The sequence below is a fragment of the Dermochelys coriacea genome, chromosome 13 (assembly GCF_009764565.3).
Source record: "Dermochelys coriacea isolate rDerCor1 chromosome 13, rDerCor1.pri.v4, whole genome shotgun sequence".
Taxonomy (NCBI): Eukaryota; Metazoa; Chordata; order Testudines; family Dermochelyidae; genus Dermochelys; species Dermochelys coriacea.
In genome coordinates, this window is record NC_050080.1 from 20,889,858 (window position 1) to 20,901,446 (window position 11,589).

The 11,589-nt window shown below is 43.4% G+C and overlaps 1 protein-coding gene across 1 annotated transcript; it reads right to left on the minus strand.

Annotated features, from left to right (window-relative positions):
• Window positions 1-1,809: 1,809 nt before the first annotated feature.
• On the minus strand, window positions 1,810-9,055 carry SDC4 (syndecan 4). Its single transcript, XM_043496133.1, is given in 7 exon segments — window positions 1,810-2,074; window positions 2,540-2,729; window positions 3,449-3,501; window positions 4,109-4,133; window positions 4,135-4,200; window positions 4,202-4,255; window positions 9,044-9,055. Coding segments are annotated over 7 exon segments (552 nt in total). The 3' UTR covers window positions 1,810-1,922.
• Between the last annotated feature and the right edge of the window lie 2,534 nt (window positions 9,056-11,589).

An 11,589-nucleotide genomic window follows, 5' to 3' on the forward strand; every position in this document is an offset into this window, starting at 1 on the left:
GAAGGGAAAAGGGAATAAAGGAGACTAGTTCAAAATCTCTCAAATAGCTTAGCCTATAAAACTGAACAGCAATTTTGCAAGAGAAAAGGTAAAGGTTACTTCCTTTGAACAGCGAGCTTCCAACTTTTGTTTGAAGCTCTACTGCAAATTATGTGTCACATTGAAATGAGGGGAAGGGATCTCAGCTCCACCACCTGACTGTGAAAGAGCAAGGCTGGCATTTTCAGCTGTAGCTCACGAAAGCTTATGCTCAAATAAATTTGTTAGTCTCTAAGGTGCCACAAGTACTCCTTTTCATTTTTTGCGAATACAGACTAACACGGCTGCTACTCTGAAACTTATTTTCAACACAGCAACTGTTTCTAATTCATGGAAGTTAATCTGATGGCCACTGCATTCAGGGCACACACATAGCCTAGTGACCTGGCTAGTTCAGCAACCATTAGCCTGACCCCCAGCTGTGATGAACAAAACAAGGAAAATATTACTGCACTCAACATAAACAAGACATTGCACAAAGAGCAGCATATAAACAGACCAGTACGCCCTTCCCTTACACAGCAAGGCTGCACAAGCCCAAAAACGTCTAGCCTTTTATTCTTAACATTTGTACACTTTTCTGGAAAAATATATATTATATATATATAAAATATATAGCTCTATAGGACCGATTACAATATATTACAGGCTAAAAATTCCCATCTTTCCCTATAATATACTTTAATCATGTTTTAAAAATCCAATTTTGCATACAGAGTAATTCTAGCAGAAGTTATTGCCTTCAGTTTATAATTAAAAATTCACAGAATAAAGCTTAAATAGTTTTCACAATCATAAGAGGTTCATTATATTAGTGTTTTATATAATAAAAAAGAAAATAACCAAAAAACCAAAACATGAGAAGGAACCATAAATAATCCTATAAAAATCAAATCCAAAAATTATGGAAAATCCCCATAAATATCGATTGCATACAGTAGCTGCTATATAGAAAGGGAAACCTGTAACATACTGTAGCCAATGCTGCTTCAATTCAGAATATGAATTGTATAAAACACAATATATACAACTAGAGAAATGCCCAGCCAAAGGAAACAAAAAGGATTTAAAAATTAAAAAAAACAAAAAAAAAAAAAACACTTAGGAATTTTTAAAAAGTAGATTTTTTTATTTCAGTACTATTTCTACAAACATAACATGTTAGGCTATTTTTCCTACTTAAAAAAATTATAAAATCCTACATTAAAAGGTAATTCTCCAACCTGTAAGAGGCTAGGTGCAGGGAAAGGTTAGTCTCAGAGTCAAGCAAGCCAAGAGGCTTTCCTGATTTTGCAGATTGTGACCCTACCAAGGGCCAAAAAGGAAGAGGAAACTTCTCCCTAAGAGCCATTTAGGCCACATAGTTATTTCTCCCATAGGCCCTTTATGGCATATGAGCATCCTGAGCCAAGGGCACAGCTACTCCCTGATAAGGCAATGGTACATTGTAGTGTAAGAGATTCATAGATAATTCTCTATAAAATGCTTTATATGATTGGCCTGCTGCAGGACAGGCACAATATTACAGGGGAAATAGAATAAAAACTTCTACAAAACAAGGCAGATTGGAGAGTTGCACACCAGATGCAAACATATATATACGCCCTCCCCTAAACCAAAAATAAGGAATTTGACTATTTTCACTCCCCCTTCCCACAATATAGCCATGACAATGTTCCCCCCGACAGACGCTCTGCATTTTGTTGTGCCCTTGTTAGTTTAGCAGGATGGAAGGGTTGCACAGAAAGTTTTTTTTTTTTTTTTTTTAAAAATCGCTTTGAAATTAGATCCAAGAGAACATTTGTTCGGAGCATCTTAGCTTAGGTCCAAATGCTTTAACAAATCAGTTTTTGTCCCTAGAGGGGCACAAGGTGCTGGTGGCTTTAAGCGTAGAATTCATTTGTAGGCGCTTTCTTGTAGATTGGTTTTTTGCCAAGATCATAACTGCCCTCATCCTTTTTCTTCATGCGATAGACCAACAGGAGGATCAGGAAGACAGCAAACAGCAGCCCAACTGCCCCACCTGCAATAAGAGCTGAAAGAGAATATGGAATGAATATAGCATTTAGGAGGAAACTGCTACCCTCACCAGTCATTAATCTATGAAATCTATGCCAGAGTTCCAGCATTTCAGGGCTTTCTACTGGCAGCTTCCATGTTGCTGAAAGTGACATTTTCAGTCCAAACAGCATCTAGAGGCCAGAACTCACTCACCACCCAGTTTATCCATAATTAAAAAACACCCAGAGTTTAATAAAAAATTTCTTTTGATCAACGCAGGAAAGAAGCTTCCCTAATACTCTGTGCCTCCCAGCTTACCTGAACAAAGCCAGTTGGCTCAGTTTCAAGTGACCTGTGGGTTGTGTTTTTGGTCACCATTCTTGCCCTCTAAAGTATGGGAACAATCATACGACCCCATTTTTGGCATCCCCATTTCCCCTTCCTCCCACATTTACAGCGTGGCTGATGAGTCACTAGACTTTGGGGACAGTGAAGTTACCTGCAAGGACTTCTGTTCTTTCAAAGAGGCTGCTGTTGGCTGTGCTGGCCATGGAAATCTTGTTGGATGGATCCATTTTCTCAGCGGGCAAGACTTTACGTGGAGTTATTTCATTGTCTACCATCAGGTTTTCATCCTCATCCTTTGTCCCCTTACCGGTATCTTCAGGGATATAGTTGTCACTCGAGAGCTGAATAAAGCAGAGACAAACCACACCCTGTCATGAGCAGCTACAAAATGCTTCAAAACAGGAGACAAAGGAGGGGCAGGGCAGACACCATTTAATGGCAGGAGAGTTGAGGTCATTTAAGGGTTCGGTGCATTGTGAGCACCTTATTCCAGTGGACTGGATATGGAAGCCAGCTGCTGGGGGGGTGGGGGGGAGAAGGAGGAGTGGGTTAAGGCAACAAGAGCCTTCACAGGCAGACCAGCCAGATACTACACAGAGAAGAGCTGTTGGGCTAGGTTTTTCCTGAGAGAGTGCTCAAACACCACCTCCCATAGGACTCGCTTCAGTGGTTAAGCAATGTCATCTTCAGCATCTAGAAAACATGCAAACAATACAGAATTAGTTTCCCTTTGCTTTCACGAGCGTTTCCCAAAGCTCAGGCACACGTAATAGCAGCACTAGCTGCTATTGTCTAACTAGGGCTCTGCTTTGATTAAAGTGCCCTCTTATCTTTAAGTACTTTCACCAGCTAAATATAATTTTGATTACACCTTGGCCACATGATGCAAGCTCAAGATACCTCATTCAGAGAAGAAATCTCCAGCTCCATCAAGTGGCTCTTGCTGCAGTGTACCAGGATTTGCTCAGAAAGCTAACATGATCCTTGTGCGCTATGCTGGCTTCAGGAGGGCACTCGTTTGAACACCCATCCCTAGAGGATAATTTGCTAAGGTACTAACCCACCAGATCTGCCTGAACATGCCATGTACTAATTTCAGAGCTTGTTCTTTACCTTTGAGAATACAATGTGAACGTAAAAAGGGAACAAAGAGCTGTTTAAATTAGTTTATGCTGGGAGTTTTGAAAGCCAAAAAGAGTACTCTGAAAACACTGACTTAACTAGCTTTTCACTACTACACTGGTTTTTAGGGGCAAAGCCGGGCAGATTCAGAAATATTGGGGCTGGAGGAAGATGAGATTTAACAAAACTAGTTAACTTTACAGCCCCATAGTACTGGGGGGAAGGGTTTGAGTAATGCATTGTCTACCCATTGAAGACAGCATATCATCTCATTACAGGGGTGATCTACTTGGATGCCCCTATAGAGAGGGAAGACAGAATGAGTCCCACATCATGGCATGGTGCCCTATTGCTGTTCCTATCGGTGTACTGCATCCAAGCAAGCATCCACATAGGAGGTATTTGATTAGGCTGCTCTACTGATCCTTCTGAATGACTTGCTGAGCTTAGCTTTATGGACTGTGTAGCCCATTGCAAGTTCCATTAGAGAGCCTGTGAGACTCAGGGGATTATGTAGCTTTTCCAGGTCACAGCTATGAAGATGCAATAGTTGGAGGAAGACTCCAATTTAAAGGTTATTTCTTTCTTGCCTACATACCATCATCTCCAGAACCTGAAAAACCAGTCACTCTCCTTGCTCAAGTCAGGCCTGGAGTCACTGATATCTTCATCATCTGGCAAGGCTCCAGAAGAGGAAATAGTCCTCTCCATACCTCTCTGGGTCCATGATCTCAGTTTCTCTCACCTGAGAAGGGAAAACCAGCATTAGACATTAGTGGAACCAGCACAGTAATATTTCACCATCTAACTGGTGAAGTTCAATTCAGCCCAGCTAAAAGCATCATCTTTACCTTCTTGAAAACAGCTGAATTCCCCTAATATTTGAAAGCCAGGAACACAGATCAGCCTGAGTGGGGATTTCCAGAAGGACTGTGGGTTCAGAAGGTTCCCATGAAGTGACCAGGGTCTGAATTTACTGCAAATAGCTTTCTGGGCAAGAGCTCATGGCAGAACTCCTTGAGGTAGAAGGGAGGAATAAAGTTCAGTTGTGATAGGCAGGAGAGGAGAGTAGTAGTGGGACTTATGCCTAGAGAATCTTTTCCAAGCCTGTGTCAAGAGCTAGATTGAGGTTTCAATGCTACAGTGAGAACTCAAACCCAGTATGTTTAATAGCATCATATTTCATTTACAATTCAGATACTTTCAGACAAAAGGTAAAAACAGAGATTTGTTTGCTCTCCCCCCAAATCTGTATATTCTGGGGAACAATACAGGGAGATCAAAAGCATTATAAACAGTAACTCATTTGTATCAAGTGTCCCCTCAACACACACAATTCAGAAAGCAATAGGCTCAGCATTTCCCTTCTCAAAATAAAACCAGGATACTGGGATCTGACAAACAGTCCAGAGACATGTGCATTAGCATGGCAGCAGTAGGCCCAGATAAGCCAGTCTGCAGGGGCATACAAAGGAGCCAAGCCAAAGAATTGGATGTTAAACTACCTGACAATGGTTTAAATCAGACCCATTTTTGCTTGGGCCTCTGAAGAGTAGGGGGTGAAGGGCATAAGATTTAGACCAAGTTCCCATACTATTCTGTATAACTCTAGTGATCCTTTAGGGCCAGTCCAGGATTCCATAACTCTGAGATCATGGACTGTCCACACTTCCAAACTGGCAGAATCCAGTGTTTGCTGTTCAGAGTAGCAGCCATGTTAGTCTGTATTCTGTTATTCTGTGTTTGCTGTGGAATTCCAGCAGCAATTCACAATTCCACAGCCATTAAGTCATTTGCTTTGTAAGGAATTAACCCTTTCTCTTACAGTTGGAAGTACAATGCAAACCGAATGGACAGCTGCTGCCACCACCAGTTTCACTAGCCTTGTTTGCTAATGATTCCCATTGCTATCACCCGTTCTGCTCCACTAATGATAGAAATGCTGGGAGCACTACTGTGGCTCCTGTTACAAGCATGGAGGTGCAGGGTTAAATGGAGAGGGGGAAAGTGGAGACTTAGGGGGTGAGGAGGGGAACACAAAATGTTGGTTCTCCACCAAAGCAGCTCACCCTCCCTTCCCCCAGATGGAAAGCCACCTTATCTGGTAGCTACTGGAACCATTTAACCAGTGTTAAGTGCTCTCAGTGTTTCAGGGGGTGGGGGTATTCAGAAAGCAGCCCGATTGCTGCCTTGCCCCAGGCATGGTCCCACTGCAATAGAAGACCTGTGGCATTGCCACAGCTAGCCCTGCTCAACTTGTGGGGCACAGGCTGCAGAGCTAAAAACTGCAGTACAGGTATATCCATAAAAATATTACAGTGGCAAGATACAAGTGGTCTTTTCCCCCCCTCACACCAACAATCCACTTCCATATCTGTAGATACTGCAGTTGCCCCAGCCACCAGGCTCTGCAGTCAGGATATAAGCAGCTTCTCCTCATCCTGAATTTGAGGGGCTAGAACAGTGATGCAATAGCTTTTCTGGCAGCTCTGGTTCATTCTACCCCTTCAGAGTCAAAAGGGACCAGAAAACACTCAACTGAGCATCCTGAAAAACCATGAAGAGCCTGATTTCTGCCAGACTCCTCATCTCCCATTATGCCCCAACTAAGACAGCTAGAAATACAGCCTGGAACAAATATTCCCAGCATCACTGGTCATTTATGGACAACTTTTATACACTTATAGCACCAACCTTAATTAGAAAGGAGGCATCTGAAGCTAGCCAAGACCACCAGGGCTCCCTAAAATGGTACTGCAGCATAGGCACAGCTGGAATGATGAGGCTGCTGCTCCCATCCCAGACTGCGGATGTTTATTAAGATACAAAAGGGTTTGATTTCCATTTGCTACCAGGCCACTATTCAGCAAGTCAGGGTGTGTCCCCCAGACAGTAGCTTTCATGTAGTACAAATGACAACAGGTTGAGGAGGGTTTTCCCTTGAAAGCAGACAAATATTTACAGGTGTCAGTACTACATTACATCTTTGTGCCAGCTCACCCAGACTGTACACTCATGATTGGTGAATCACAACCATCAGGCAGATACAAAGAAAACTAGGCTGGATCAGGGAGTCTGAAAGGACTGAGTAACCTGCCCTGTTCGATCAAACCAAGGATGAATAAGAATGGTAGACATTTGCTATTACTGGGTCACTTTGGATACACCAGGTTCAGATGTCACAGGGGCTTATTCATCAAAATACACACTGTCTGTGTGTATGAGTGAGGGAGGTCCAATACTAACGAAGTACTGACTCACAGCAGTAGATACGATTATATGGAGTTTTCCATGCTGTTGCTCATTTGGCCCTGGGCCAGGAGAAAGTAAGTGGGAAGTTCACTCTCATCTACAGTAACTTCCTGGAAAACATCCAGACAGCTACTGGGGGAGGTGAGCAGCAGCAGAGGGACCTACACTTCTACACATTTACCCTCAGAAGATTAATTGGGTATCCTTAGGGGCTGGGAGTTGAGACTATTTGAGGTACTGGGGTGCTGTTGGGCATCTCACTTCCTTCCTGTATGGGTAAATGTGGTGACATTCATTCCACGTTTCTCCCTACACAAACTCTAAACACACCCACGTAACAAGCAGGCACCTCCCTGGAGCTAGGTGCAAATCCCACCTTGCAGAGCACTCTGAATGGGAAGAGTTAACAATGAAGCATCTGTGCTCTGTGCAGGGTGGATCTGGAACAGTGACATTCCTCACATACACACCTGCAAAAGGCACACAGGAGTAGTTCAGAGACTCCAATGGGGTTGGTGGGCTCAGGAGAGGTTTAGTGCAATATTAGTTTCTTTAATATTGTCTAATAGGGACATTGCATTTCTAAAGCTGGAGGAAAGTCTCCCCGCTTCCCCATATATATTCTACAGACTTCCCTAGGAGGCAGTTTCCAGGTATGCAGACTCCCTCCCAAATGGGAATTTGCAGTCCATGGGGTGCAGACTCAATAACGCAGTGGTTTTCAACCTGTGGCTCACGTGACATCCTCAGGGCCATATAGGTAGTACTGGATGCAGCACACAACACATTGGTAGATAGGTTGAGAATCACTTCCCCTTTTCAAAATATCTGGCACTTGCCGACTGCCTTCTACAACCACATTCAGCCTAACGCTTTTTGCAGTCACCAGCTGGAGGCTGGCATCTGATCAAGACTGCTTGTGGCCAGTTGTTCTGCCACCTGCTATTATTGTGCTGGAACTGCCTCAGGGCTGAGTCCAGACACTCTTATGATGGGAGAAAGACTAAATGACTGTGCAGCCTCACCTACTTCTGGCAGCTGAAGTCAAGCCTTACTGCTAATATGCTTTAGCAAATAGAATCCTTTAACTACAGAAGGACGTCACTTCTGCTAAAGTCCAGTTCCAGGATTTCTTCTGGATGTTAAGCAGCTTTTACCCACAGTGACGTGAATGCCAAGTAAGATTAACAAACATCACTGGGGGAGGGGAATAGAAGGGGGGAGAAAAGCAGGGAAAGCTCCTGTCCTAGCAGGAGCAAAAAGAGAGGCTTACTTCTGAGCTGCCAGCCAGAGCGTGTGCAGGTATGTGTACTCTGCCTTTATCATCACATGCTGCTTCAGTAGGATCCATGCAGGGGAAGTGAATGTTTAGGCCTACAGGGATTCGCACACTAGACATGCCAAGATGCAGAGGTAGCAGTCTCCTGTGTATGGATCATTCACGTAGAAGCCTATGGCTCCAGGCAGAGGAGCTCGCAGGGCTGCGATACCTGATCCCCTCTCCAGCTGAGGAATCTGATTTCAGAGTGGCTTTGGCTTTATTTCAGAAACCCAGATCAGCACTAGCTGCTTCTCACAGTGAAGTCTGCTCACAATGCAGCACACAAAATTCCCATCCAACATGTGACTTTCCACAGCCACCGACTAGTTCTGAGAAGAAAAAACAGTAAACTCTAACCAAGCCTACCGCCTCCAGACCACACACCACCGTAGCTTATGTGCCCTTTCACAGCAACCGAAAACAAGTAACATTCTCTAGGGCAAGGGCATGAAATGCACACAATCAACTTTTAGTGCTGGCCATTGTCTCTGATCAAACACACCAATGTTTGAATTCACTCCATGCTTCTTTGAAGGCTGGTAGAAAGCGAGTTGGACAGGGGTTGCACATGCTGGGTCCCAGGCATCTGAAGTGCAGGGAGCTCTTTACAGGGTTTCCAACAAGCCAGATAATGGAGCCCTATAATTTGCTTCAGAGTCTCTGCTTCCCCGCACTGTGTACACAAGCCCAGGAGTAAACAGGGGTGAGGTGAAAGTCAAAAGAACAAGAACAAAAGAACATGGACCTGAGCCAAATTTGAGAGGGCGGGAAATGACAAGAGAGGCAAATCAGCACTTAGTTAACTATTTGCACCCTGCAAAGACAGAGGTATGGGGAGTTGGTCAGACAGCTCCTTTGCAGATAATCATGTTTACTGATAGTAAAAATTCTACTCTTAATTTTAAGACCTAGAAGATCAAGAACTGATTTTCATCAGAGATTCAACAGAATGCGTCTCACCTGCATATCCATTCATATGACCACTGGAAAGTGACTCAAACCCAGACAAGTCCTGCTGCAAGTTTCCCCCTCTGCACAGTGAATTTGAGAATGGTCACAGAGGATCAGACTAGGGATCCATCTAGTCCAGTATCCTGTCTGACAGAGGAAGATGTGAGAAGTTCCATACTGGAACAGTCATGGACTAGCCTGCCCAAATGGGAAGCTTCTTCCAAATCTTGTCAGCAGTTGATTTGTGCTCTGAAGTAGTCATCCTGCTCAGTACAGTTAGTTGTTCACAATATAGATATCTAATTCTTTTGAATTCTACTTTGATCTTTGGGTCTCTCTTCTAGCAAGAAGTTCCACATGGTAATGGTGCATTGTGTGAAAATATTTCCTAGTTTTGAATTTGCTACCTTTCAGTTTCATTGAATGTCCTTTTGTTCTTGTGTTATGAGACATGGGGAAGTTAGAAATTTCTGATCTACCTTCTCTATATACCATTCTATATGGACAACCATCTTGTCCCCTCACTAAACTCAGTAGTCCTGATCTTTTCAGTCTCTTAATACAGCACTGTTCCTGTAGTCATTTCCATTGCTATCCCAGAACACACACTGGTGTTCTGAGGTTTGAACACTGTACTCAAAGTGAGGGTATACCATTGATTTAAAATAATGGTATTGAATCTTTTCATTATTCTTCTTCAGCCAATTCCTTCCTGCGGGATCGGTCGATGGTACACACGGCTCATGTGGCGGCTCATGGTCTCTGACACAATCCGATGGTCCGAGGACATCTACATCGAACACATCACCGGCCACCGACAATACCAGGAGGTGTGAGCCGGTACGACATCGTGCATCAACTACGGGAAAGGGACTGAGAGGCTTTTTCCATTGGACCATATGAACTGGAACCATAAACTCACTGAAAATTAAATCCCACCAAATTAGGTTAGATCCATCCTCATCATCGTATCCGCTCATTACACTCCACAATGAACATAGCCATTATATGGACAACATACTCCCATATCTCAATGTCTGTACTTTGACCCATTAAACTTTTACTCCCAATTGGGGAGATTGCAGATTATGTATTCCTTACACCACCCGCTCCTAAACTGAATTTCGCACCCCTTGATAATCTGTACTTTATTCCCTGATAACCAGAAACTTCTATGCGTAAACTCTGTACAGTTTTCTTTGTACTTCAACATTATCTTAATAAAATTAAATTAGTTCTGCTGCATACTGAGCAGAAATTTTCCATTGAGCAGTCCACAGCAAGGCCTAGGGCTTTTAAACTGTAACCACTCAAGAAAAACTACTCTCCCTACAACTAAGTTGTGGGTGGATCGTTGGATCCCAAATTACCCACACAGGCTGGAATGGTTTCGAGAATATGCTAAAACTCATTGGCTGGACGAGTATTTGGGACTTCCTTCAAGATGCAGCTCATAGCCTAGAGACCTTCAGCAGTTTGTGCACTTGTGGATTTAGGGACTAGCACAGAATCATTATGGGCTATTGTATTAGTGGAGTATTCATGATAGAGACAAGTGCCCTTACAACATAGCCAACCTAAAACTCAATCATTTAGTGTTTGTTGTTGGTGTCACTTCAGAGGCTTCAATGGGGCACTTGGAAAGGAGTGGCATGTGTTTATCTTGATGCCAGAGCATACTCCCATCCTCACCAGGAATACACAGTTTCACATGCAGCAGAAGTCATATTACTAAAATGCACACCTAGATTTCAAGTTAAAGGATTCTCAGAATGGGGCTTACACAATACTGAAGTCAGCCCTAGGGTCTGTACTCTAAGAATGTGTTTAAAAGAAGCATGCCTATATGAAAGCCATCACAACTGACACTGATTAGCCCTCTTGCTGGATGTCTCAGCAGAGAGGCCAAGAACCAACTACTAGACCATGGTAAGTGAACTGTGTCAGCACCAGATGTAACCCCTTCAGGGCAGGGACATGAGGCATACTGGTATTAGTACATACATGTTGCTTCACTGCTGATGCTTGTGATGTGACTGACTGAAAGCTCCATGGCTGTCCTGACATTAGCACTGAATTCACTTAAATACTTCATTTCTGCCCCTTTGCCCTTAGTTCCAGGCCATCAAAGAGTTGGCATTCTTGTATCAGGAGATCCCAGAAACTAAGCTATTGCTGAAATAATCTTGGCCAAAATAGATTTGTCCTACCATGGCACATGGCTGGGATCCAGCTTGTCAAACTAAGTGTAAACCACTGGAAATCTGACGCTATAATGGAAGTGCTGAGGCCAGCAAGCTGCAGACCATGTGCTAGGAGAACTGTGAAAATAAGGTAGGCAAGAGAGCAAAAACTGATCTTAGAAACAAAGGAGCTAAGCCTGGGGCAGGAGGGAATTTCCACCCACTGCCCTTTGTTCTATCTGATTTATTTACATGGGACTCCTGTCTACTCCTAGCTGTTGGAAGGGAGTTTTAAATAAATCTGTTCTTAAAAAAAAAGCTAACAACAAGGAGTCCTTGTGGCACCTTAGAGACTAACAAATTTATTTGGGC